Genomic DNA, 24,701 nt, shown 5'->3' with positions numbered 1-24,701 from the left:
CTAAGGCCGAACTCGAATGATGCAGTTCGGTGCGCGGTCGTGGCCTCGCTCTCCAGATAGACAGGTACTGTTCTAGTTTCTTCGAATTTAAGAAGCTGTGGCCTAAGGTATTGTACAACTTCCAAGACGCAGCCCGGATATGATGCTTGTCCATCATAAAAAAAAAACGCGCCGGTTGATTGGGCACGCATATGCCCTCTTCTTCTCCAAACTTTTCTCTATCGTCTGCTCTTGAGCGCAGATTGTCAGCCCAACGGAATGTTCGTCTCTGACCCTAAACGATTCTCTCGAAATTTCGTCTGGGCCTGTCCAAAAGTCTGCTCTGCGCGGTAGCAACACTCGTTGTTAATGCGCATATTGCCAACCCTCGACAGTAGGAATGCCCAAAGTGGCCACGGTTGATGGCCAAGGTTCAGCTCCCTGGATGGAGGGACATGGCCCCTTCGCGTTGGCCGAAGCCCACGCAGCGCACGCGGGACGCGGGTTCTCGAGAACCCCTGTGTACCCCTTCTTGTGGGATATTTAATCCTGGAGGCAGCTTCGCAGGGAGACTTTTGTAAGCGAGACCTAATCATGGCTTTGCAAAGAATGACATACCCCAGATAGTCTTCCTTGATGCTCCCGATCGCCCACATCTCGCCGACTTCCGTACGCGTGCCAATCACCTTAACGCGTACGTGTGTTCCCGGCTCGATGATGGTATCCTCGTTATTGGTAAACTGTGGTGGCGTCGCGTTGGGATCCCACTTGATCTCAGACGGGATCAGCTGGTAAGGGCAGTCGTGGGTTAGTTATCGACGATAGAGTACTGCCTGGCCAGCGCGGAAGCGAGAACCTACATGAGCCGACACGAATAACCGCAGAGGTCCCGCCTGGGCAAAAAATCCCTGATGGTTGACTGAGTAGACCACAGCATCAACCTGGGTTCATGTCAGAAGTCGCTTCCCCGACAAAGCCAGGCAGATTTGTAGCAATTACCGTCTCGCCCTTGAAAGGCCGCCACACAACGGCTCGGTAGCCGACGGTAAACTCGGCCAAACCGCTTCCAGGAAGAATGCGACCCTCAGAGATATCGAAGGTATCCATGATGGAAATGATGTAGTAGCTTCCCGCGCAGGTGCCCTCCACGTCCTTCAACAGCTTGCTCGTCACCAGCTCGTGCATGTTCCGACCAAAGTAGGAGGGATGCAAGGTGACCCTGCGCTCCATGTTGTAGAGAAAAAACATGTTGGTGGTTGTCGCAGCGCGAGCGTGCCCGAGGGAGAGAGGCGGGTGATCGTTGACGCTGCTGCCCAGATCCGACTCCTGCGAAGTGTTGACGACGCGCGACAACAATGCGTCTGTATTAAAGTGCGACTAGTTCTCGGGCTCGTATAGAAGCGACACTCGCTTGGGAAATCGGGTGACGCGCTTGATTCGACGAGTGAACGCAACCGAAGCACGGCTTCCGAAGCTGGATCGCTGGGCAGGGCCGGGAGCGGCGAGCAAGTGAGAAGCTGCGGGGAGTAGCTCGGCAGGTCGGTCGGATGAGGGGGGAAAACACAGAAAGACCGAAGGAAATAGAAGCGCGAGGACTCGATCGTGTGTCGGGTGGTGCCTCTGTAGTGCGCTATCGGAATTGCGCCGCCAGCGTGGTGACTCGACGGGTAGTGAACGGAGAGGTTGTGCGAGATGAAGCCGACGAGGCTGAGATGGCCTTGCTGCCGCGAAGAAGTGGCTCCTGAATTTTTTTGCCTTGCAAGCAGCCACATCCCCCCCGGGCAAGAAGGTTGGTGGGTAAGCAATCGTTGGGTTGACAAGCCACACCTGCAGCTGCCACACTCGCCGCGCCTGCGCTAGAGTTCGGCGCTAGCGCAGAGCGCCCCTGTGGCTCATGGCTCCGAGACCTGGGTAAGCGCGATGTTCGGGAAAGAAAAACTGAAGTTTGGACTCACATGTCCAAAACAAGTATCTGTATCCCGAGTGGACAACGAAGAGAGGACGGAACGGTAGTGTACATCCCCATCGTATGTCGCAGGAATGTGGTGACGGATGGCACCATTTGCAACTGTGGGAATCGCTACTCAAACTTCTGCCTCTTGCGGCACAGCTTCTTCTCATCTAGGCGACTGGTTAAATCTGGGGTTTGTTGTCCAAAGTGTTTGTTCGCACTCTTTGGGCCACCAAAATCAGGTAGGGACCTAAGGTTAAGAGAGGGAAAGAAAAGCCTCCCCAGCTGCCGACACGCTCACACGACATATCCACGACATGAGATTGGGCGAAGGGGCGTCGTACATTGGGTGCATGCACCTTTAGTGACTTTTAGTGGACTCAACCCCCCAAAATTTCCAGTCACAAGCCCCCCCTCGTCCGCCCTTGTGGCCTGCTGCGGTGCCGCCCGCTGGGAGACCAGCAAACTCCCCAAGAACCTCCGAACCGAAGCGCAAAAATGCGCTCCCCAGCGGCCCCACGGGCGCTTCCACTTCGAAGGTACGGGCGGCGTGCTCTGGTGGGACACCACATATGAACACCATTGCAACCCTGTCCGGAACACGACGGCATTCCTCCATTTTCCATCACCCTCCACGGCCTGAGTTCACCAGTTATCTGACCTGATCTCTCTTTCTCTCTCCCTCTCTCCTTGTCGCCAGCAGTCAATCTAAGCACCCTCCTCTTCTCGAAAGATCGACACTGCCGCTCAAGGCACACCGCACTCAACCCGTCCTGCGAGTCCGCTTTCGCGCCAACTCCTGTCGATCCGCCTGCGGCTGAGCCTCGACCCTGCAGCCTCGTTTCGGTGTGTCCTGCAACAAACCTCGGTTCCCAGTCAGCTGCCTCGCCTTGGCTTAGGTCTCAACACCATCCGTGCCGTCACTCCGTCCACCGCCATCATGTCCCTCGACTTGGAAAAGCATTTGACCTTTGTGAGTGACCCTCAGCTTTGATCTTGTGCGATGTGTCCTCACTGCAGTTGCTAATGAATGACCTCGCAGTATGGGGCTTACCACCACAACACTGTCAACATTGGCATTCACATGGCCTGTGTGCCCCTCATCCTCTTTTCGGGATTTTGTCTAGTAAGCAGCCAATGAGAGATGAAAAATTATCTTGACCGTCGTGAGCTCATGCAGACTTCCCCAGGCCACCAACACAGGAACTCTCATCCCGCTTCCTAGCTGGCTCACTGTCCCTAACCTAGAACTCAACCTGGGAACCTTGGCCGCTTTGACTTGGGGTGGTCTGTATGTTCTCCTCGAGCCTGTTGCCGGCACTCTGCTGGCCGTCATCTGCCTGGCCGCCACCGCTGCTGGCAACTCCTTCAGGCTCCAGAACCCTGCCTTGACGAATCAGGCCGCCATCGGTGTTCACATCGCCTGCTGGATTTTCCAGTTCATCGGACATGGCGCCTTCGAGGGACGTGCGCCGGCTCTGCTGGACAACCTGGTCCAGGCTGTATTCCTCGCGCCTCTTTTCGTCTGGCTCGAGTTTCTCTTCAAGCTCGGCTACCGACAGGAGCTCAAGGGCCGTGTCGACAAGGCCGTCAAGAAGGAAATCGCCAAGTTCAGGGCCTCCAAGGCGAATGGTGACGCCAAAAACGGTAAAGCACAATAAACACAAACGTGGCCTATCCATCGACAAACATTTATTTATCCGGTATTGTGTGGAATGAATCACGCATACTCTCGAGACCACACTGTGCACGCCAGCCCCGCGTTAACTGCTCCGCTTGCCTATGGCACTATCATCAGGTCAGCAATATAGGAGAGAGGTGATGAAATCCTCAAGAGACGCAGCGGTTCAGCAGAGAAAAGAGACAAACATTAGGCGGGATTGTGGCCCCCACGGCATGGAAACATTCGGGCAGGCGCCATCACTTCACAGGCGGAGTACTTTCATCAGATACCAATTTGAGCTTACGCGTATACAGATTGTCAGTCGTTGGATCTGTTACCTTGGTCAGTTGCAATACCTGCCATAGAGTTATTACCATTGGACTCCTTGCGAGTGGCCTTCTTTCGGTCATCGGCTGGGGTTTTTCTTTCCTTCTTCTTCAAGCCCTTTTTTTTCAATTTCTGGAAGGGAAAGAAGGCTTTGTTTGTCTATGTCAAATGTGGGGAAGAGGAACGCACGAAACAAGTACATAGGTCAACAAAGACGAGGCATTCGCTCACCAAAACCTCTAGTTTCGCCATCACCTCCGTCCGCTCTTTGAGATACGGGTCGTGAAGGAGTCATTATTTTCCTCCTTTCTCCACGTCGCGGGACCCGCGACACACGAAGGAGCTGTTGTCCGAGTGGACGTCCGAAGGAACATTGTGGCTGTCGTCTCTGCCCCGACGAGTATCTTCGCTACAGTGCGAGCTGCTCCAGAGCCCCTGGAAGAAGAATCCCTTCAGTGAGCCCGACTTTGGTGTCTTCGCCGGAGGCGTAGGCTCGGTGCCTCGGCGGCGGGGCCCTCTGGGCCTCGAACGCTCTCCGGTCAAGGCTTGCGGCTTCTTGTGCCCCCGTCGCTCCGCGATGAGCGGCGCCGGCGCCGCATTGGGGTTGGGGTTGTTGAGACTTTTGGGCTCGGTGTGCCTGGTCTGGCGGTAGAGCGAATTCTGCGTCTGCTGGTGTTGGGTCTCGGTGCTGCGTGGTCCTTGATCTCTAGACGCCCGCTCTCCTTCGAAACTGCGGTGGCCGTTGGGATTCAGGCCCGCATGTTGGGATGATGCGTACAGGTGTCGATCCACATTGTCCGCTGGGCTCGAAGTATGCTTTGCATACCTGTTGTTGTCGACCGGGGTGGCACCATGTTCTCTTCCGTGCCGCTGATGACCCGAGTGGTTTGGCTCTGAGTTGGTAGTCGTTTGATCCTGGTCTCTTGAGACGGCGTCTATGTTTTCGACCGGCTGCTTTTGTGGATACGGGGTCCGCTGTGGCCGTTGCTGTTGCTGTTGCTCATACTGGTTCGAGGGAATATACTCCTTCGACGGGGAATGGGTAGGGGAAGGGGCATCATATGCTTCCGCGACGTGCCGCGGGTAGTGATAGCTCGGATTGCCCCAGCGGTTGCTGAGCGGGACATGCACGAACAAAGGCATATCGGGTAGGTGTTTGTTGGTGTTGGCGTTGGCATAGGGAGCGGCCTCTCGTTCCAGCCGCTCCTCTTGCTCCCGCTTCCTCAGCGTCTCCTGAAAGTTCTCAACTCGCGAGTACCACCGGTCCTTGACAACCTCATCCTTCTCCTTCTCCTCCTGCTCCATCATGCGCTTCCTTGAGGAGTTGAGCGCCTCGGGCGTGAGCTTGTGGCGGTACTTGCTCGGTATAATGCCCTTAGTCTGGGGGCCAAACTGCTCTGCTTCGGTACACTCTGGGCATGGCTTGGGAGAGATGATTGCTTTCTCCGCCAGGAAGCCGTTGCAAGGCTCTTCTGTCGGCCAGCCGAAGACTAGCAGGAAGGCGGGGTAGCAACACCAGGCTGTCCTTGCGGACCAGAGCTTGCGACACTTCAGGATGTGCTTCTCCTTGTGGTGGCATGAGTATGTCACGTTGGTCAAGCACATGGCTACGGGTGCTCAATGCTGCTGTTGTTTTGACGTCGAATGGGTTTCTTTTGTATAGCTAAACGTTCCGGTCAGTCGAGATGTGTATATTTATGATGCAAAGTAGGTGTGCTCTGATGTGTGTGGGAAGGCGTCCATGTCAGCATCGTTCAAGATGGTTCTATATAACTCCTGTCCAGTCTCGGCATTCCTCGTGGCGTAAGGGAAACAAACAAAACTGGAATATGGTAGACATCTTAACTGTTCATCAATGCCATTATACACCGTCAATGTACCTCACATTGCTCTTTGTGCTTTCATCTTTGACAACAGTTTTTAGTATGGGCGGACGTTACGTTTAGGCACTTCAGGTTAATCCTTCAGCAAGACATATCAGGTCTTTGTTGCTCAGAACAGTAGGGACAGACATCGACCCAGAACAAAACATCATAGTGTTTCAACTCGAACCTTCTGGGGCCCCCTGTGATCCATTAAACAATGTCACCTGTTCTATCTAGCCCTAGTAAATCATATTCTCTTCGATGCTCACCTTGCGCAAGTCGGAAACATCACGATATCTACAAGTCTTGAAGGGCTATTACACTGTCCCTCGCCAAACCTCCAACGCCATATTTGACACTTCACTACAACTGGGCATGCATTTTCATTCTCACAAATCAACATGGTTTCTTATTCACTGTTTGAAAGTCTGGTTCATTTCTAACAAGGACGTCCAAAAAAGGTTGAAAGCCTTCGGCTCAACACCGTCAATCCGGCATTTCTAGACCGGCAAAAATACAATATCTTGGCCCCTCCCTCCCGAATGGCGCTCAACTTAGACAAGGCCTCCGGGTCTAGCATCTTCTCATATTAACCGTAGACCAGATCGCTTCTATTCTTTCGTCGATTGTTTCACACTCTTCGCCCCGACATCTCAGAATCATTTCGTCGTACCAAGGCACCCATTCGGATACATAAAATATGAGCCTACCTTTGGAAGAAAGTAATTACATACAAGGCATCGAATATTTTGGCGACCTCTTGGCACTATGCACCAAGCCATGCCAGATATGACGTACACTTGCCACGAGAACTTCGGTTTCGACGATACTCGCGGTCAGACTATATGACCACACAAGAAGAAATGGACCACAGGGAGCAGCCAAATGAAACTGAAAGAAAGCAACGACACCCTGCTTGTGACAATGTGAGCAGCCACCAGAATCATCGCTTGCATGGATCTATTCAGACAGCAAGCGAGCCTCCCTTACCACTCGACACACTTGATACTCGTATTCTAGACCCGGTTACATACGACAATGTGCGAGCTCACTTGCCAAATCGAAATGCACACGGCCGTCGGCGTTTCGCAACCACCCGTGACCAACCCAATGGTGCGCAATGGGCAGTTTTCGATCGCCACGAAAGCATCACCCTTTGGGCAGATGACTGGGGAAGATGCTGGGAAAAGGGCTCGAAAGGTCCTGCGCAGCGAAGTGACATGGTTCCTGTCCCCATTTGGTGGAGGAGGACGGGCTCATATACAGACGCGTACATCAAGGAGAATGCCAGATACGTCTTGTACTGGACGTTGGATGGCAACTTAAGGATCCGCCAATCCTTACGAGAAGGGGTATCGGCATCCACACACTACTTCTTCGGCTATTTCCCAAGGCGTGGCCACACCGATCTTTGGTTTGCTCCCAGGTCTGCCCCAAGCTTCTCTAGGTTTTTCTGTTTCGACGGGGAAATCGTGGCCCCCAAATCACACATCCACACTCGGCGGCAAAGCGAATCGGAAAGGGACACACGTCACGATTGTATTCGACATGCCGTTCGTCAGGGACTGGACAGCAACAGGGATCTTGGCACCGAAGACTGTCAGCTGGAAAGAGGCAGAGCCGAACCAACAAGACCCCTCAGCGAGAAAATCAAGAGCCTCTTGTCCCTTATCGAGACTGCCAGCCTTGACTTCCGTCAACTGGTCGAGCGAGAGGTTGCGGACTTGAAGTTGAATGTCGGCGAAGGAGACACGAAAAGAACGCACTCCGGCGCTGGACAACGAGTTACCAACATTCCCGGATCTCGAGGTTCTGTCCTGTCAGCTCGAGATGTCTCTGTTCGCTTGCGAGCCAATTATACGACTCGGCTTTGCAAAAATCAGGTTATACGAGAAAGAACAAAGAACGGACTATTTGATTCTCGGAATTGCGACGAATTGGTTCCCGAACTTTATCTGGTCAAGTGTCATGTTCGACCAAGTGTCTCCATCGTTACGGACGAACATCTTGAAGTCGAAGTAGAAATTGTTGAGGTTTGCCGAAGTCCGGGAACAGCACAATCCCAGGGGGCTGGGCCAGCCTTCGCACGAGATGAGAGACGCCATGAGGTAGCGGGTAACGTCCACGAGGTAAATAGACACCCCGAGACTCGGCGGCAGAGACACTCTAAGCCCGGGCAACGACAGAAGTTGCACAACGCACAGTCGGAATCGGAACTGGAGGAGCCGCTGAAAAATGCGGGACGTAGCCAAGACAAGCGTGACCAAGAGCAGCGGCGCCACGACGACCGAAGAAGCCCCCACGGACGCAGTGCACCCAAGCATGACAAGCGAAATGAGACTGTCTCTGTTACCGGTCAATGTCTTCCCACAACCTTCGTCAAAGGGTTCCGTGCCCAGGCTCATGGGAACTATAGAGGCCGTTCTGGCCTCGAAACTGACAATAATGTCCATACTTGGCAGTCGGAAGTGGAGGCTAGCCCTCAACAACAAGAAGAAGCCTTCTCCTGGGAGATGCGGCAAATAGCGCTAGCCGCTTTGGAAGGGTGCGTACTTCGAAAGGCATGAACGAGATGGAACAAGAAGGCGGCCGTCAGGCCGAGTTTGACACAGCTCTGCCGCCTCTACCAAGAGAAGAAAATCGAGAAAAGAATTGAGACAGTATGACCTGGCTCTGGGATAGAGACAGCCGAGGGGCAAACGCTCCGTGGCAGCAAGTGCGTGATAGAAACCCGGAGATGACGTCGAGTTTGCTGAGCCAGGCAGATTCCAAGGTCGCTGCTAGTCATAGGAGCAGAGAGGGAGGTGAATATCTTTTCCCACCTCGTCAGATGTGGTATTTCCTTCCCCTTTGTTGGTGATGTGCTATCATGACGTGCGGTGCAGCCTCCATCTCTCTTACAATAGTCCTTCTGTATCTCAATGTTGTTGGTTTCGATAGACAACCCCCCGAAAGCCGCCGGTCATCTCCCATCTTGCCAAGCTTCGGATGTGGCTTGCAGTGGACCAATGCGGGGTTTTGATTCAGCCTCCGAGATTCCCGCCCTTTCCTCCGAAGCCCCTGGGCTACTACGACCCCTACCTCATGATGACCAGATTGGTTCAGACCCTGGCGTCAACAAAGGCGGCGCCTCTCTGTAATATTCGGAGGTTAAAACCACATCGCTTATACGCTGCCTCAGACGCCCAGCCCCTTCAGCCATGACGGATCCCATTCCGGCCCCCAAAGACCTTCATGTCTCGCATTCTGATAGTGAATAATTGCGCAAGAGTTGATGTTTTGCTCAACATCGCAGCGACTGACTTGGCAACAAACAATAATGTATTGGCACTGGCTCCCAACTCGACCGTCTCTAGCCAAATTCAAATGTTGAGAACGTCATCTGATGGCCCTCGTGAGTGTAATTTGACGATCTCCGCCGATACGTCTGCTTCCAGGTAAAGTTGCCGGTTCTAACACTGTCTATAGACGTAGGGCCTTCCATGTACAAGCACCCAAGCGAGTGACAAAAAGGACCGGACTCCTGTAAATGGGAGGTGATAGAAAATACCTTTGTTAAGTGCCGATAGTTGGACAGGGGAAAGTACCGCTTATCATCGTTGGCCCCAGAACACCTAACTTGATAATATATTTTTCAATGAGGGGCTTTTTTTTGTTACCGCCGCCTGGCAGCCAAACCTGGGATTGGAAGGACATTCAAGATCTCGCTAGGGACGGCGGGGCAGGGGGCAAGGAGGTAGACCGTAAGTGAAGCCCAAGAGGCTTGATGGGCTGAGACAAAATAGCCTCGTTGTCCTTTTCTCACCACCGTAGTAACAAGCACATTAACTCATCTTGTGCGTTGAAAACAGTCCTGGACGAAAACAGAAAATGTATCAGTAAAGAGTAGAGAAGAAAGTATAGTCATAGAGACGCAACAGAGCGAGATGCCCGAAGCCTTCTCGTCAGAATAGCCTTTGGGTGAGCAGGCTTCGTCGATCATCTCCTGACGATCTTGGGGCAACTTACTCGACGCTGCCGGATGTTACTGAGCACTGTCAGGGCCGTCACATCACCCAAGAGAGGTGTGTGGTATGTAAACCCTACCGGTGATCGGCGGCGAGAACAACGGCGAGCTCGGAATGCGCTGAACCTGATCACACTGTACCATCCCCGCAAACGTCACTAGTGCCTCGGCCGAGGCTTCCTTGTGTTGTCTCGCTGCTGGGTATGGGCGTTTATGGGGACTCGCGACCTTTCTCCACGGATGGATTGTAAAGGTTGAGCGAAGACTTGACCTCATCGTGGGTAGCAATCCGGCAGCCGTTCGCAGATGAGAGACGTAATGGAGGAAATATGCCACGATCCTCCGCCGGGAAAGGATGTCTCAGTTTTTGGGTTGCGGGTTAGAGACACACTAGACGGATGAGGCAGCGCGCGGGTAGACGAGTTAACTGGCGATTGGCCATGTTTAGCAGCCAGAGCTGTCAAGGACGCTTGGCGCAAGACTCCCGCCCTCTCTAGACCACCCTAGCCTGGGCCAAGGCGACCGGCCTTTCGTGCCGGCCCTAAGGGTCCAGCAGTTGGCTCACGATACTCAGTGCTGAAGTGGCCCGTAATGGATCTGCAGCGAATTGAGTCTGGGGCTTTACAAGTCAGACACACTCAGCAGGGGATCAACGTGAGAGCAGCAATTCCTTGTTGCCTCACTGCCGAGGGGGCCAGACGACGTACGTGACGAAGACGGAGGCCAGGCTCGACGACAACAACGAAAAACGAGGAGGCATCTGGTCGAGAAGCCATCGAACTATTGACGACGAGATCAATTATAAAATATCTCATATTCCGCCCCCTGAATGGAAGTTTCTCTTGTCTCTTCATCACAGCACGCCTTCACTACAGGATAGTCAGCCGCTTCAACTCTCAATTTTCTCAAGTCTTCGGAACCACTCACTACTATTCTTTTTCCCAACTCTCCTCCTTTTCTTCGAAACCCAATCATCAAAATGAAGGCCACTCTTGTTCTTACCACCCTCCTTGGTGCCGCCATCGCCAATCCAATCGCCATCGCCAACATCGAGGGCACCAACAAGGAGAAGCGCGATGCACAACTCGAGGCTCGCATCCTGCCTGGTCTTACCACGATCCCCCTCACCAGCCTCTCTGGTTTGGGCAGTCTGCAGGGCATCAACCTTCCTGGCCTCCCCATCGGCGCCGTCAACCCCCAGACCATCATCCCCGTCTTGACTTTGCTCCTCCAGGGAATTCTCAGTGTCATTCTCAACCTCCGTAAGCTTGCCTGACTTAGCGATCTCCACTCAAGCAACCCGAACTGACGTCTCGCTGTAGGCCAGGCTATTCCCGCCGTCGGCAGCAGTCCCAGCCTGCCTGCGATCCCTTCCTTCTCTAGCGTTCCCTCTCCCACCCTCGGCACCAACATTAATATTAATCAGCTCGAGGGCCTCGTCGGCGCCGTCAACATTCAGGTTCGGAACGTCACCACCATCGGCCAGAACCTTCCCCGTGGCCTCAGCCAGGCCCAGCTCCAGCAGATCCAGGTCATCGTCGCCGAGGTCAAGTCCCAGGTCACCCCTCTGATCCCCGTGCTCCAGAGCCTCAACAGTAAGTCTCCAACGTGGCGCCCCGCATAGACTGGTCACTTACATAGTAATTCAGGCCTTCCCAATGGCACCCCTGTCCCTAGCACTGGTATCCCCGGCCTTGGAAGTCTTTCTAGCGTCACTGTCCTTCTCGCCCCCGTCCTCGCCATCGTCAGCTCTCTTCTCAGCGGTCTCCTGGGCGGTCTCCTGGGCGGTGGCAGTGGCGGCAGTGGCAACATCCTCAGCAACCTCCTCGGTGGCGGTCGCTCTTAAGTCGATAGTCGTCGCGGCTGCAACTCGTTGGGGCAGGCTACTCTGCAGCTACGGAACTGCAAACCCATGACGAGTCACAGCACACTGACGATGGCCCGGATCGACTTTCGACCCCGGCTTCTCGCACTCACCTCCAACATCCTACCACGTCCAGTATGCGGCTGCATAGTGATCGAATTTTCCGAAGACTTTTGAGAACAACTGGAATCGTGGGTTTTAGCGGGGGGATTCTCAATACTAATGGGGACTTTTGACTTTGTTGCGGGCATTTGCGAGTCTTACTGGCTCCATCTCGGCCTTGCTTAAACCTGAAAATTTCTTTAATCACCTTCTACCAGTCGAACTTCACTTCTACATGTTCCCTAGAACGCTTAATAAAATTATGTCAATCCTTCACAACAATAGCCTTCAATGATTTGATTTTCTATAGCCAGAGCTGCTACTAATTGTGAAACTGGGTCGAAAATCGGTCTATCGAGTCGGAACGGTATTGGAGTCGAGGTTTGTGGGCTGAATCGTTCTCCAGAGAGGTAGTGTTTAAGGGACACGAGGTTCCAAATGTTGCTCTCATTATGTTAATGATTCATTTTGGCGACCAGCCTAGCTTTCACTTCGGAAGGAAAATGTTGTGCAATGAGAAGGATATTATCGGCCAAAGATCAAATGCAACATGGCTGGTTTTGGAAGTATCTGAATATACTCCGATAGAAGCATAAGCCTGTACAGTATCACTGCTTACTCATGAGAAATACATTGAAGGTTCGAGTATCCGGATTTGTGGGTGGGCTTGATCTATCGCTTTGTCCCATTAAATGGTCTGACATCATCATCATCATCGTCATCAAACTTCCCGCACAATCGACGACACACAGCTTTGGCCATCAACGGATACCTTCAACGAGCGCGCCGCAACTTCAGCCACATGTCCACGGGCGGCGGCGAGTGTCAGTGTAAGGCTTGTTGCAACTGGCTGTAGCCTGGCAGTGTTTTGATTCCTGAAGCCAACCCTCACGCTACCTACATAGACGAGGATCACGAACCACCTCGCTACCACGTCTATCTTGTTTCCGCTTGGCTCATCTGAAGTTCAAAGGGCGGTCCAGCATCATCAATTCGTGCCGGGCGATCGAGACTAGTGCCGGTGCCCCGCCTCTTGAATGTCCTGACTCTTCAAGCGAGTAGGGTGAAGCTTCCGGATGATGCCCCAATGCAAATGCAAGAGCTTGTTTAATATACGTGCCCTGGCACAATGGCACTGGAGCTATCACTGCCAATAACTCGATCGGTCTGCTGCGACCCTTCGATTCCCAAAGCGAGGGACCTGATGGGGTGCGCAATCCAGATGCAGGCTGCATGGGGGCCTAGACCCGGCTTGAATGGTTCACTATGGTGACTGGCCACTGACGCTGCGGTGCTGCCGGCAGAGCTCCGCTGCGAGCGGCGTTTCTCCACACTTTCCCTCCCCTCGGCGATCTTTCCCCTCCGAAGTGGAGAAGGACGTGAGTCCATGATTGATGATCCGTACATACGTACATTGTGTCGTACTTCACGCAACATCCAATCCCGCAACCCCCTTTTTCTTCCCTTCTTCTCTTCTTCTCATTGTCTCGTGCCACAGTCGTTCCGTCAGAGCTGTTTCTGCACAAGCGCGAAAGGGGTGTAGATCTTTTATCAGTTTGGCTAGACCATCACGTGTCGAGCTCATGATTCGTGGTTGGCTTTTGCCCTCCCAGTGTTTCATGGCATTCGCGTCTTGCCTGGCCTGCGTTTGTCATACCGTCCCGGTCGGGATCTCCCTGGACCATTTCCCTCTCGAATTGACAAACTCAATAATGATGGGTAACCGCCATGCCATTCGCTCAGGATCGACGGCATCTGACTGGCCAAGCTGCCGTTCCCGCCGGCCATCTCGGACACGCAGTGTGATCAGACCACACTTGCGCGGGGTAACGCGAGCGAGGAGCAGTCGGAGGCCCATTTCTCACAGCTATTACGCAGGACCCGAGGAGAATAGAGAGGGACATACCGGAACGGAAAAGAAGCGATGGAAGAAGGGTGTTAGGGGACGCAGCTCCGTTTGATCTACTCATTGATTACGTCGTACACTAAGATCCCCAGATCAAACCCAACGTAATCTGGACTAGACATCGAGCCGCCGTGGCTGTCAAGCCCCCAATTAATGCGGTGTACGTACTTCCCTGGGAGCAAGCTCTCGCGCTACGACCGGGGCACTGCCGTTGTGTCTGATGGTGACAGACAAGTGAACACCGTCATCGTTCTGACCGGTGCATCGACAAGCTTTCCCGCATCCCTTGTGTCAGAGGGGTGGGCGGTGGTCTGATTGGTGAAGTCATTGTTGAGAGGGGGAACGCTCCTGGTCTGGAATAATCTGGAGCACCTACCTATCATGTGGTAGGTCAAGCTTAGCTTGGAGAGTCGAATTACATATATACCCTCACTTCCCGCCATTAGGGAACTTAGGTCTCTTCAAATCCATTCCTTTCAGCAATCACACGACGAGCTATTGATAACCGAATCATATATACGCATTCGTGTATCGAAATACACTATTAACCACATATCTTCATCAATCAACATGGACTCTGCCAAGAACACCAATCCTCCTGTGTCTCCCTCCGGCCGCAGACGCGTAAGAGACCCTCTGCTCACCGGGTCATTATCCCAAACGGAATGTTGTATCTAATTGAGACGTGGCCTACAGAGCTCTGGCACCCTCTTCCAAGGTCTTATGGACCAGAAACGTCACGATGGCACCTCTGCCCGTAGACAATCGATGACCGACTCAAAGCCTACTCCTGGTTTCATAGGTCAAATGTGGCACAAGTATGTTATTGTGAGTACTTTATTCGAAAGATTCTAACATTACAACAGCTGGACTCGGGGTCCTGCTAGTCCTCCGAAATAGACGAAATATGATGAATTTTTATTTGCGAACTGGAGGACTTCAAGGGGTGTTGGCACAAATCTAAGAATGAGATATATGGCGTTTGCCTTGAGAATATTTTTGTGCATAGCGTTATGCTTATACAAAATCAAATTTTACTCAGTGGAGGGTGTTTGTGTCATAGGTCAATGTGCTCCCAGTGTTCCATAATGACAACAACGACTGAAATATATATGTTGACCGAATTAACAGCTTTTTCAACTGATGAATTGTTAGTTCCACAAGCCTCTACAACACAGAATAAATTTAAAGCGAAGATTAAACAAGTTATCAGAATACATCTTTCGCAGTAATATTAAAAGGCGTCTGATGTATTATCACAATCGCAAAATGATTCTGAGAATAGTTTCATCTAATCCATGTATGGATATTAGATTTAACCTAACTGCACCTATCAAGATACGGTAACATCATACATTGTCACAATGTTATAGGAGAACAGAAAATATTGGGAACAAATGTCAGGTTTGGGCTACGACTGTCTAGGCATATTTGACTGAAGAGAATCAAAAGTCATCCCCATCTATCCAGGAACCCCCCACCTGCTGTCCCCCGTTATCACGTTTATCCGCTTCAAAGTTCCCGAAGCTGGATCGTTGGAAACCAATGCCAGGCTTGTGTATCGGCAGTCCAGGCGTATAAAGCCAAAGGGAATCAAAAGCCATCCCTCTCTGGACCAATACACCCCACCTGTTGTTCCTAATGACACACCATTTTCAACTCCGAACTGTGATCGAGCAGTGAGCTTTTTTCAACAGCCATCGATGTGACTGTATCAAAGAGACGCGACCAGCTCAAGCCCATGAACCCTCCAGGTTCCCGTTCGCAAGCGTTGTCCCCACGTATCGGCACCCAAAGGGTGGTGGAGTGAATCGTGGGGCAGGTCCTCCTCGGCCTAGTCCGAGACGCTGGCTCCGGAGCAAAGTAACCTCTGCCGCGGGAGATCGTTGGTCTTGACATGACAATGTCCGGCATATCGCTCTTACTATCGCGCTTATCTCCTTCAGAAAGGACCCCGCCTGGTTGGCACTGGATAGCCCGTTTTGCGCCTCCGACGCAAAAGGGGCTAACCCCGTCTGTCGTGATGCCGACAGCGGTTGTGTTGCTCGATCATTTTCGACAGTCATCCACGTTGAAACGGCGGGTTTTGCTCAACAGCGCATGACGCGGTGAAGAGCAAGTGAACACAGTACTGCTCGTGGAGCCATCGGCTACCACGAACACGTCACTCATCCAGAGGACCGCTCGTCCGCTGGGAGTGGAATCTCAGTAGGAGGAACGGCTGGTGAGGCCGTCCTCGTGAAAAACACAAGTTTATCACCGTATGGTCGTCGTCGACCTTGTGAAATCCGTTGGAGGAACAACAGGCGCCGTCGTTCTCCACATCTCGTTTTCTCCAAGGCATCCATCCACATGCACATGGAGTCAATTCATGTGCCGAGCACGAAAAATCCGTCGTGTCGGCGTCGAATATCCGAGGGCCAAGTTGGCCAATGAAGGGCGCCGCTGCTACCCTTCCGTGCCAAACGCTCGATCCGAGCATGTCTGGGCTAAACGCCAGATGGCGTGTTCGGGTTGCCAGGGGTGTGACATCGTCTTTCAACCCCAAAATTGCCCTAGGACTCTTTCCCATGCTGAGCTGCAAACCCATTCGTCCGGTTCTCAAAACATGGGGAACCGAGGCCTTTTAACGTCCTGCCCAGGACAAAGCACCATGATGCGGTTATCTTTTTCCAGTGGAGTGTCTTGGTATAACGATCAGCGGCGTGTTCGAGGTGTTTCAAAGGGTGGTGGGTCTGCCAGGCAGGGACTTACCGTCCGCGCCAGTCAGCAATAAAGGAGCCAATATCCAAAATCCATACACCGTGCCACATCGTCGTAGTTTGTCAGACTTGGGCGCATGTGGAAGTTCAATCGCTGAAGATGGGACCGCTCGTCTCATTTGCCCGACGTTGGGAACGTCGAAAGGCTAGAGAGTATTGCTAAAGCGAATCAGTGATGTACCGCGAGCTGACGAGGGGTACTCATACCATGTGCGACTACATGACGAAAGTCGTAACCACAACGCGGACAATGTAGACCTCATGTGCTTCTATCACATGTCGATCGTTGTTTTAACGTGGTTCTACGAGCTTTTCCGCGTCGTGTTCGAGACAACTCGCGGAGGAATAGTCGAGCCGGGCCTGTGTATCGTGATTATGAAGACAATATTGTTGGGCTAGAGCCAAGTTGAAAAACACAAGACAGCAGCTATCACCGTTAGCTCGATGTCATTATGGTATGGCGAGAGCAAGTTGTGAAACACGTACCCATGTGTGCCATCAAGCTTCCGATTTAGCCTGGACCAGCCGGGAATAGTCAATGGTGACCACAGTCTTGTCGTTTAAACGCCTAGCTAGTGGTGGCAAGCCAAGTAGTGCTGCATTTTGTCGAGCGACGATGCGTCAACGAAGCAGGCCGAAAGCCAGCAGATGCACGGTAGGCGGGTTATAGGGGATGGAGGTTGGCGGAATGGCCACCGGGAAGTGTTCAAGGCGTCATGGTACAAAAAGGGTGCGGGCGTTGGTCGAGAAGTGGTTGGAACCAACCTTGGAAGACTGGGAGGATGAGAGTGATGGGCATGTGTGATGGGAGACCAAGTAAAGAAGCATTGGACAGGTGGGAGTAGGAGGTTTTTGAGGCCGAGCGGCGAGTGGTGCACCAGATGGGGCCCAAATCGGATATTGCAGGAAAGCCGCTGTGCCCACTCGAACCTTCGAGTAGAGGGGAGACACGAGAGACTAAACGAACGACCGGGAGAAACGAGGCAAGGGAGGATTTCGTAATCGTAATTTCGGAAAGTAGGAATTGGGGCCACCTTGGTCGACAGTGATGGAAGAAGCAGGTTGTAGGTTGGAGGACACGGCACATAGAAGGTGTTTGAACGTGTGACAGTGTCGGGCCGGACTAACGTGGGAGAACACACTGTACGTGTCAGGGACACTCTACGCGGGTGGCAGGGACATTGCTTTTCCGGCTTGCGCTGTATTTGGGGTTTCGTATGGTCAGAGTGACCTTGGTCCAGCTTCCCGTTAGACCACGTTAGGACTCACCAGAACCCTGAGAATCATGAGAATATCCTTTCCGAATGGAATGGGGAAACGAGTGACAGCCATGTTATCATCACGATGACTACGTTCGGGACTTGAAATCATTTGCGACATAGACTGTGTTAAGAAACAAGTAGCAGCAGAAGCATTCTCACACTCATCGAAATACTGTATCGCCATCGACTGCATGTGCAATTATTTGACATGTTCCGGCTGCTGTCATCATGAGCCATGGGCCTCTGTCATTACGATCGGAACCACTGCCTACAGGTCAATTCGATCATGCTCTAGCACCAACATTGACCGCGTCTCCAACTCGTATGAAAGGAAACTGTTTCCCTTTCGTTGCAGAGGTAGGATTTGGTTCGTGGCCCATGTGCGTGCCGAAGTATACCTTGCCGTCAAACCTCCGGACTTTGGCCAACGTGACGAACGGCTCCGGGTGCCTTTCGCCAGTCTCTTGATCGACGCAGACCATTTGACACCTGCGACAGGCTCCCATCATGTTGAACTTCTCGCCGCCTACTGTAAGGCTAGCCCAACCATCCTCCGCCCATGCTACTTGTTCGGACCCATGAGTCGTTCCGATCACCAAGTTGGCCCGGAATGACTCTGATGGGACGGGTCTTCCGCCATTCGCCTCGATCTCGCGGTTCAGGGCGTGTAGACTAGCCGTGTTGATCACAAGTATTGGGCTTTCGTTAGAGAGTAGTATTTTCGCTGTAGAGTGCTCCGAATCCGAATCTGGAGGAGATGGCAGTTCCGGGAAAGCCCCCGGGCATGTCCTTGGCGTCGTAATTTTGTCTTGCTCGTGCTTTTGCACCTTGGCTTTCGAGTGACGCATGGCGAGTCCTTGACCACCGGCTGGGAACCGAGACAATACGCACGGCACATTGAGAATGTCGCTAAAGAAGTTATTGACAGAAGGAGAGTTGTAGATATACGTTGTGACATTGTCTCCGCATACACGAGAAAGTCTCGTTCGAGCTGAGCTTTGCGAGTCGAGTTGACTCGGATCTGCGGAAAGGGGCACAGAGATCTCTTCGGGTAGGTGCACTGGTTTTTCACCACGGTAGGCGACACGTAATAGACCGCGGTCGAAATCGAGGATGGGTCGAAACAAAGCCATCTTTGGGTACCGTTTCTGGCTGAGCGCTTGCCCCGATCCCTGATGCACCAGACACCATTCTCTGTCCCAGACCAAACCCTCGGGCCTGACTTCCCAGACCATACCAGAAGGTACGGAGTAGCCGCCGCAGCTTTTGATGGGATACACACTAATGCTCTGGATACGAAGCTTTGCGAATGAAGGCTTTGCAACGTGGTACATGGTGGTGGGTACGATTTCTTCCAGATAAAACTCTTTGACGAAGTTGATGAGGAAATCAACATCCGATAGCGTGCTCATTGCGCCTAGACTTGCTCGTATCACACCGGTTGGCTTCCCGGCAACGATGTCTTGGTCCGTCCCGCAGCGGAAACCAGACGAGAAGTTATTTTTCATCTCCCAGGGGCTCAATCCGAGTGCCGCCGCAACACCCCCTGGGCTGCACACACCGCCGGTCCGAATGTGCAAGTTCTTCAGTGTTGCGAGTTTCTCAAACTCATGCAAGCTGACCCAGACACCGGCAGAGTTGCGAATGTTGAATGAAATGAGCGGTCCGCTGGCAGAAGAATCATCGCCATTGCTTGGCTGCGAGTAGATGACGCAGACCAATAGTCCATTGCCGTGCTTGAGGGCAGCTAACCCATCGTACAGGCGAGTTGCTAGAAAGGTCGTATGCAATGACACGCAAGCCATGTTTCCAAACAGCTCCGTATGGGCATCCAACGCTGCATCCAGTGCGAGGATGTTGTGAAATGGCAAAGTGCCATCCTCCAAACGCTCATGCAAGAATGTCGTTTTCAGCGAATGCCAACTTTCCTTTCCACAGACCACCATATCGACAGTCCCACCACCAAAATAGTGCCTGTGGTTAAACACCGACTCGGCCTGTCTCCTCACGATCAAAGCGCCCAAGTCTGGAAAGCCGAATATCTTGTAGAGGCTGAGAACTGTGAAATCGGGGGCCGATTCCGAGTTGCTGAGATCTAGAGGAGTCGTCGCGACTAGTGAGGCTGCGTCCAAGAGCGTGAATGTACTCGAGTGGTTTGCAGTAGGCGATTGTCGTAAGAGAAAAGGCCACTTCAAGGGGTAGCGCCGACCGTCCATATGAGACTGAGCCGTATATGCAAAGAGCGTGTGCGATCCTGGCTGTTCGAAGTCGAAGTGGTGTGTTCCAGAAATCCAACTCTCTACGTCATTGCTTGAAACACACGCGCTCTCGCGCGCCTCTTCTCGAACCCCAATAATGCTCGTGTGGCATGCTTGATGGTACGCATATGAAAAGCCCTCAGGCAGAGCCCTAAAAGCTTCTGATACAAGCTTGATCCCGGCGGTAGCATTCGCTACGAAAACTAGGTCGAACTTGTCGGGGTCGGCGTTGAAGAAGCTCAGAAGCCTGAGACGAACGTTCTCGATGCGCGATGTGGAGAGCTGAGAGGACGACGAGGCAGAGTGTGGATTTCCTAGTAGATTCGACATCATGTCTACAGAGAACCTCTCGATGAGAGACTTGGAGTACAACGTCGATCCGGCATGATCAAGGTAGATTGAGTCTAATACCAGGATTAATATGCCAGGCTACCATGATTGCAGGGAGGCGATTATACCTTTGAGCATAGGATACTCTCTCTCTCTAAACTCCTCGACCCGGGAGTTGTAACGTCTTGTCCCCGTGTCAACCATCTTGGCAGGGAGCGAAACCAGAAATGAGTCCAACTTTAACTCAGGGACAGTAAGGTGGCTAGATATTTTTGCTAGAAGCAAGTTGAGAGGGACGGAAGGTTGAACAGGAACGCCGGTTGCCTTGCGAATTTTATGTGTACCAACGCCCTGGATTAGGGTGAGACGAGAAGCCTGAACAAGCCCCTATCCATACGGTGGACGAAAAAGACGAGGGTATCTGGTATGGTGTGTCATAACGAAGGGGACTCTGAACATTCAGGCAAGGCAGCAAAGGGAGAGGTGTTGCAGCATCATGGAGGGCGGCTTCGTCCGGCTTTCATGCTGAAATCGCCGGGCACCTCCGGTCGGTGGGGTTGTCGTCGATTGCCACATCGTTCGTGGGGAAACAAGGGGGATTTACAGTGTGAAGAACATAATAGATATTGGCACTGTAACTTGGACCGTGCCTCGCTGCATTGGGTGAGGAAAGCACGACGCATGCACGGACCATCCGTCACGCTTAAATGGATTGTTTGATGGAAATCGCGAGAAAGCGCGCTGCGCGACCCTGGTATCGCGTCGTTCCCCGGCCATCGTACTGGCGCGCGCCTACCACTTAATTAAGAGTCTGCAGTTCCACAGGTAACCACAAGTTCCCCCACTCAACATCTCCTACCGCACGACTCTTCATATCGTGAAAGCAGCTTCCCAAGGCGATAATTCTCGAGAACTGTCGAGTACGGTTATCTATTTCGTCCACCCAATCATCAGCAACAATGTCTCGTACCTTACTCGGCAAGCGGACGAGGCCTGTCCAGCATCAAGGTAGGTTCAGTCACATCTTCGCAACTCCTGTTGAAGCCTCCTTCTCACAACTTGTCTAGACGAATCCCAGCTTCCCGCCAAGCGCACCAGGCGACAAACCCGAGCCGCCCTGGACAACGACGAGAACGCAGATCCCGACGCAACAGCCACGCTCGAGCTCGACTGCCAGCTTGACAATGAGGACGCATATGCCGAACCGACCTCGAAAAGAACTAAGCATTCCCGCTCACATAGCTTCTTGAAGACGACCCCAATCACGCCTCAAACACCACGACACCGAGACGTCTTCGCCGAATCGCCCTCTACGCCGCGGCAGGTTGTCAAGTCCGCCGGAAGACTCTTCCAGAGGTTGACGCCCCAGTCTCCTCTCACGCCTGGTTCTCTTCAGACCGTCTACCACTCTGCCCGACAGCTTTTTGCCCGGGGTGCTGACCCAGGCCAACTTGTGGGACGCGAGAAGGAGCGAGAGCAATTGACTCGATTCGTCCAGCGATGCTCTTCGTCAACACCGAGTGGGTGCCTCTACGTCAGCGGCCCTCCTGGGACGGGAAAAAGTGCAATGGTCAAGGAGATCACAGAGCAGTTGATAGAATCGACCACGGTTCGACAAGCGTACGTCAATTGCATGAGTATCAAGTCTTCCAAGGACCTGTACAGCACCCTGCTGGAGCTCTTGGGTTACAACGGCGATCTCTCGGAAGCCGTGGCCATGGAAGAGCTGCAGAACATTTTTGTCACAAAGAAGAAAGACTCGCCTGTATACCTGCTTGTTTTGGACGAGATCGACCACATCCTGACCATGGGCTTGGAGAGCTTATATCGGTTGTTTGAGTGGTCTTTGCAGCAACCATCACGATTGGCCTTGATCGGCATTGCGAACGCACTCGACCTCACCGACCGATTTTTGCCCCGGCTCAAATCCAAGAACCTCAAGCCGGAGCTTCTCCCATTTCATCCGTACTCGGCCGCCCAAATTAAGAGCATCATCACTACGCGTCTGATGACTCTGATGCCGGTCGACAGCAAGGAGAAAACACTCCCCTTTTTCCACCCCGCGGCCATTGAACTCTGCTCGCGAAAGGTGTCGAGTCAGACGGGGGACTTAAGAAAAGCCTTCGAGGTCTGCCGACGCGCGCTAGACGTGGTCGAGTCAGAGACCCGGCGGCAACACGAAAACGAGGCAAGGGAGAAGGTTCTGCAGATGACACCGTCCCGGAAGCCTCTTGGTGAAAAGGCCAACATGGCCGGCTCTAGTGGGTCCTCCAGAAGCGTCTCTCACGTCGCAGCGGCGTCTCTCAAGACGTTGACGGCCGAGAGTGCCCCGCGAGTTCTCCTGAAGCACCTGAACCAAGTCACACAAGCAGCATTCAGCAATGGAACCAACCAGCGACTGAAAGCCCTCAACCTACAGCAAAAGGCAGCACTTTGCTCATTGGTTGCCCTTGAGAAGCGCAACCGAGCGGCAAAGATGGCCACTGGCCTGAGTACACCCACCAAGTCGCAGACAATGGCACCTACAGTAAAAACTTTGTACGAGACGTATTCTGTCCTTTGCACACGAGACTCGGTTCTACACCCGCTGTCAAGCTCAGAGTTTCGAGAGGTCATCGGAAGTCTGGAGACTCTAGGTCTTATCAACCCTGTCGATGGGAAGACTGGCAGTCTCGTGATGACACAGACACCGAGCAAGAGAGGACGAAAGCCTGCGCTCCCCACAGGGGAAGACAAGCGAGTGGCCAGCTGTGTTGGCGAGAAGGAAATGGAGAAAATTGCCGAGGGCGTCGGAGCTGGCATTTTGTCGAGCATCCTCAGCGGCGAGGCGTTGGATTGATTTATTAGACTAGAGCATGAACAGCACCGGGAGTTCTTGGGGGTGCATTTGGCATTTGGCATGCTATCGGAGTCCGGAAAAGCATGGCACGTGGCGATCTGTTGCGGATCGGTGGCCACGATCGGTAAGGAATTGTATTGTGAGACCTGTCTGAATATAGACGGATAGGTCGGTCATTGGAAGCACCGGGGACTTAGTTGGAGACGGAGGGGAGGCAGCCGACATGGGAGGTGCCCGAACAAAGGGCATCGATGCGGCGTGAGGAAACTATTAGAGACGAGACGGTAATAGCATGATACCAGACGATTAAAACAGAATAATGCTTGTTGGGGCAGGTAGATGTGACGAGATACAAATGTCCGGCGCGTGAACTGAGTACGATTATGAGGCGAAACGGGGATGAGGTGCCGGGGACTCGGATGGATAGAAGGAGGGACGGGCACGCGCGTGTGTGACTGGAGGAATACTTTGGACATTGCTGTATCTCGGCCGGAGAACAAAGTGTTTCTATCCCTCTGCCAAGAAAGTCTTTATGTTACAACCCAGATTGGGATGAGATCTGCTACCGCCAACGGTGTAACACTTTGTGGCTCTCACTCACACGACACCGCCGCCTCACCTGGCCTTTTGGTCTTGGCTTGCGTGTTTGGCCGACGACAGGGTTACGAAGGAGGATTACCTGGGGCTCATGTTGCCCAAACCACCTTGCGATCTCGACTGTCGGAAACCGAGGTGAGATTCGGCCACGTTTTTATCGCCTCATCAGTCTCTCACAAGTCTCTCACAAGCCTTCGTTGCATTGGTGGATCAGGCAGACAGGGGCAGAGACAGACACTCAACAGTGTATCTGTATGCTGTGGTTTTTAACGAGGGCGGAGGGGGGAGGATGGAGGAATCGGTAAGTAAAGAACTTTTCCACACTTGGTCCCGTTGTGGAATCGGCGTTCCCAGACCTGTTGGACTGGACTTGAGGTGGCCGGAACGCACCATTTTTGGGCCACTAGCTGCACTACCTCCACACCGTCGGGAGACTGTACAAGTGATTGGCCCACCATCTGCGAGGTTGTGGTCAGGGAAACTTCTCCAATGTGTGTAGAAGTTGGGAGTTTCTGAAGAAACCTTGTGATGTGTTCAGTGTTGGGCATAACACTTATACTGTGTTTTTTTGCCGGTTTTCTTCATATTGTGTACCTGTGCGACCTTAGGAGGGACCGCCTTGGCAAAGTACCTGAGTGTAGAAGTTGGGCCTCGTCGGTTGTCAGCATCTCAAATACAGCCCCGGCAGCCGCGAGTGGGTTGAGTGGTGGCCGCGCAAACAGGCAAACATGCGCACTTCTGCGGAGGGGAGCACCAACAGGACAGGACGCACACCTACCTCGCACACCCACCTCGGACACCCTCAGACAGGGTTCGGATAAGATACCCAAGCAAGGAAGCTCAGATGGTAAGGCTCTTTTGAGTCAAACGGGCGTCATGGGCGGTATATGTGATGATGAGAGTGGCATGTCTTCTTGTGTTGTTCTTGTTGTGGCAGCACCAGAAAGGAAGGCCCTTGGCCAGTCTCGGCCAGGCACAGGAGAGAGCTAG

The 24,701-nt window shown here is 52.9% G+C and overlaps 11 protein-coding genes across 11 annotated transcripts; 7 read left to right on the top strand and 4 right to left on the bottom strand.

Annotated features, from left to right (window-relative positions):
- Positions 1 to 100: 100 nt before the first annotated feature.
- CDEST_02777 (Putative S1 domain, RNA polymerase Rpb7-like, nucleic acid-binding protein) lies at positions 101 to 2,435 on the bottom strand. The gene is made up of 4 exons (XM_062918936.1): positions 979 to 2,435; positions 840 to 920; positions 598 to 767; positions 101 to 538 (listed from the first exon to the last, which is right to left on the bottom strand). Exons 1-4 carry the CDS (start codon positions 1,225 to 1,227, stop codon positions 523 to 525), a joined length of 516 nt encoding a protein of 171 aa, XP_062774987.1. The 5' UTR covers positions 1,228 to 2,435; the 3' UTR covers positions 101 to 522.
- A 63-nt stretch (positions 2,436 to 2,498) lies between these two features.
- Positions 2,499 to 3,642, top strand: CDEST_02776 (Putative 2-hydroxy-palmitic acid dioxygenase Mpo1). Its single transcript, XM_062918935.1, has 3 exons — positions 2,499 to 2,903; positions 2,973 to 3,056; positions 3,121 to 3,642. The coding sequence occupies exons 1-3, from the start codon at positions 2,871 to 2,873 to the stop codon at positions 3,589 to 3,591; spliced, it is 588 nt and encodes a 195-aa protein (XP_062774986.1). The 5' UTR covers positions 2,499 to 2,870; the 3' UTR covers positions 3,592 to 3,642.
- Position 3,643: 1 nt separating this feature from the next.
- On the top strand, positions 3,644 to 4,153 carry CDEST_02775 (uncharacterized protein). The gene has a single exon (XM_062918934.1). The coding sequence runs from the start codon at positions 3,713 to 3,715 to the stop codon at positions 3,956 to 3,958; it is 246 nt and encodes an 81-aa protein (XP_062774985.1). The 5' UTR covers positions 3,644 to 3,712; the 3' UTR covers positions 3,959 to 4,153.
- Positions 4,154 to 4,214: 61 nt separating this feature from the next.
- CDEST_02774 (uncharacterized protein) lies at positions 4,215 to 5,525 on the bottom strand (the record flags this gene model as incomplete). Its single annotated transcript, XM_062918933.1, has 1 exon — positions 4,215 to 5,525. The coding sequence occupies one exon, from the start codon at positions 5,523 to 5,525 to the stop codon at positions 4,215 to 4,217; it is 1,311 nt and encodes a 436-aa protein (XP_062774984.1).
- Positions 5,526 to 6,630: 1,105 nt separating this feature from the next.
- CDEST_02773 (uncharacterized protein) lies at positions 6,631 to 8,352 on the top strand (the record flags this gene model as incomplete). The annotated part of the gene is made up of 1 exon (XM_062918932.1): positions 6,631 to 8,352. One exon carries the CDS (start codon positions 6,631 to 6,633, stop codon positions 8,350 to 8,352), a length of 1,722 nt encoding a protein of 573 aa, XP_062774983.1.
- A 1,945-nt stretch (positions 8,353 to 10,297) lies between these two features.
- CDEST_02772 (uncharacterized protein) lies at positions 10,298 to 12,293 on the top strand. The gene is made up of 3 exons (XM_062918931.1): positions 10,298 to 11,053; positions 11,114 to 11,386; positions 11,441 to 12,293. The coding sequence occupies exons 1-3, from the start codon at positions 10,771 to 10,773 to the stop codon at positions 11,635 to 11,637; spliced, it is 753 nt and encodes a 250-aa protein (XP_062774982.1). The 5' UTR covers positions 10,298 to 10,770; the 3' UTR covers positions 11,638 to 12,293.
- Positions 12,294 to 12,586: 293 nt separating this feature from the next.
- Positions 12,587 to 13,940, top strand: CDEST_02771 (uncharacterized protein). The gene has a single exon (XM_062918930.1). It carries the CDS (start codon positions 13,152 to 13,154, stop codon positions 13,716 to 13,718), a length of 567 nt encoding a protein of 188 aa, XP_062774981.1. The 5' UTR covers positions 12,587 to 13,151; the 3' UTR covers positions 13,719 to 13,940.
- A 104-nt stretch (positions 13,941 to 14,044) lies between these two features.
- Positions 14,045 to 14,741, top strand: CDEST_02770 (uncharacterized protein; the record flags this gene model as incomplete). Its single annotated transcript, XM_062918929.1, has 4 exons — positions 14,045 to 14,049; positions 14,119 to 14,287; positions 14,360 to 14,481; positions 14,530 to 14,741. 4 exons carry the CDS (start codon positions 14,045 to 14,047, stop codon positions 14,561 to 14,563), a joined length of 330 nt encoding a protein of 109 aa, XP_062774980.1. The 3' UTR covers positions 14,564 to 14,741.
- Positions 14,742 to 15,051: 310 nt separating this feature from the next.
- CDEST_02769 (uncharacterized protein) lies at positions 15,052 to 16,315 on the bottom strand. Its single transcript, XM_062918928.1, has one exon. The coding sequence runs from the start codon at positions 15,575 to 15,577 to the stop codon at positions 15,302 to 15,304; it is 276 nt and encodes a 91-aa protein (XP_062774979.1). The 5' UTR covers positions 15,578 to 16,315; the 3' UTR covers positions 15,052 to 15,301.
- Positions 16,316 to 17,487: 1,172 nt separating this feature from the next.
- Positions 17,488 to 20,803, bottom strand: CDEST_02768 (Putative aminotransferase class V domain, molybdenum cofactor sulfurase). Its single transcript, XM_062918927.1, has 2 exons — positions 20,404 to 20,803; positions 17,488 to 20,349 (listed from the first exon to the last, which is right to left on the bottom strand). Exons 1-2 carry the CDS (start codon positions 20,477 to 20,479, stop codon positions 17,972 to 17,974), a joined length of 2,454 nt encoding a protein of 817 aa, XP_062774978.1. The 5' UTR covers positions 20,480 to 20,803; the 3' UTR covers positions 17,488 to 17,971.
- Positions 20,804 to 21,045: 242 nt separating this feature from the next.
- CDEST_02767 (Putative Cell division protein Cdc6/18) lies at positions 21,046 to 24,171 on the top strand. Its single transcript, XM_062918926.1, has 2 exons — positions 21,046 to 21,283; positions 21,343 to 24,171. The coding sequence occupies exons 1-2, from the start codon at positions 21,235 to 21,237 to the stop codon at positions 23,112 to 23,114; spliced, it is 1,821 nt and encodes a 606-aa protein (XP_062774977.1). The 5' UTR covers positions 21,046 to 21,234; the 3' UTR covers positions 23,115 to 24,171.
- The last annotated feature ends 530 nt before the right edge of the window (positions 24,172 to 24,701 follow it).

The sequence above is a fragment of the Colletotrichum destructivum genome, chromosome 2 (assembly GCF_034447905.1).
Source record: "Colletotrichum destructivum chromosome 2, complete sequence".
In the NCBI taxonomy this organism is placed as follows: domain Eukaryota; kingdom Fungi; phylum Ascomycota; class Sordariomycetes; order Glomerellales; family Glomerellaceae; genus Colletotrichum; species Colletotrichum destructivum.
The sequence above is the reverse complement of the archived record's forward strand: the minus strand, read 5'-3'. Positions and strand labels throughout refer to the sequence as shown.

What these genes read in the sequence shown, in the direction of transcription:
- CDEST_02777 (XM_062918936.1), bottom strand. Translation starts at nt 1,227, where the DNA reads ATGTTTTTTCTCTACAACATGGAGCGCAGGGTCACCTTGCATCCCTCC. An exon ending in GGCCTTTCAAGGGCGAGACG is followed by an intron (nt 921 to 978) that starts GTAATTGCTACA and finishes ACATGAACCCAG; the next exon opens with GTTGATGCTGTGGTCTACTC. An exon ending in GGTTATTCGTGTCGGCTCAT is followed by an intron (nt 768 to 839) that starts GTAGGTTCTCGC and finishes TGCCCTTACCAG; the next exon opens with CTGATCCCGTCTGAGATCAA.
- CDEST_02776 (XM_062918935.1), top strand. Translation starts at nt 2,871, where the DNA reads ATGTCCCTCGACTTGGAAAAGCATTTGACCTTT. An exon ending in TGGAAAAGCATTTGACCTTT is followed by an intron (nt 2,904 to 2,972) that starts GTGAGTGACCCT and finishes ATGACCTCGCAG; the next exon opens with TATGGGGCTTACCACCACAA. An exon ending in TCTTTTCGGGATTTTGTCTA is followed by an intron (nt 3,057 to 3,120) that starts GTAAGCAGCCAA and finishes AGACTTCCCCAG; the next exon opens with GCCACCAACACAGGAACTCT.
- CDEST_02775 (XM_062918934.1), top strand. Translation starts at nt 3,713, where the DNA reads ATGGCACTATCATCAGGTCAGCAATATAGGAGAGAGGTGATGAAATCC.
- CDEST_02772 (XM_062918931.1), top strand. Translation starts at nt 10,771, where the DNA reads ATGAAGGCCACTCTTGTTCTTACCACCCTCCTTGGTGCCGCCATCGCC. An exon ending in CAGTGTCATTCTCAACCTCC is followed by an intron (nt 11,054 to 11,113) that starts GTAAGCTTGCCT and finishes GTCTCGCTGTAG; the next exon opens with GCCAGGCTATTCCCGCCGTC. An exon ending in CGTGCTCCAGAGCCTCAACA is followed by an intron (nt 11,387 to 11,440) that starts GTAAGTCTCCAA and finishes ATAGTAATTCAG; the next exon opens with GCCTTCCCAATGGCACCCCT.
- CDEST_02771 (XM_062918930.1), top strand. Translation starts at nt 13,152, where the DNA reads ATGATCCGTACATACGTACATTGTGTCGTACTTCACGCAACATCCAAT.
- CDEST_02769 (XM_062918928.1), bottom strand. Translation starts at nt 15,577, where the DNA reads ATGCCGGACATTGTCATGTCAAGACCAACGATCTCCCGCGGCAGAGGT.
- CDEST_02768 (XM_062918927.1), bottom strand. Translation starts at nt 20,479, where the DNA reads ATGGTTGACACGGGGACAAGACGTTACAACTCCCGGGTCGAGGAGTTT. An exon ending in AGAGTATCCTATGCTCAAAG is followed by an intron (nt 20,350 to 20,403) that starts GTATAATCGCCT and finishes TCCTGGTATTAG; the next exon opens with ACTCAATCTACCTTGATCAT.
- CDEST_02767 (XM_062918926.1), top strand. Translation starts at nt 21,235, where the DNA reads ATGTCTCGTACCTTACTCGGCAAGCGGACGAGGCCTGTCCAGCATCAA. An exon ending in GAGGCCTGTCCAGCATCAAG is followed by an intron (nt 21,284 to 21,342) that starts GTAGGTTCAGTC and finishes CAACTTGTCTAG; the next exon opens with ACGAATCCCAGCTTCCCGCC.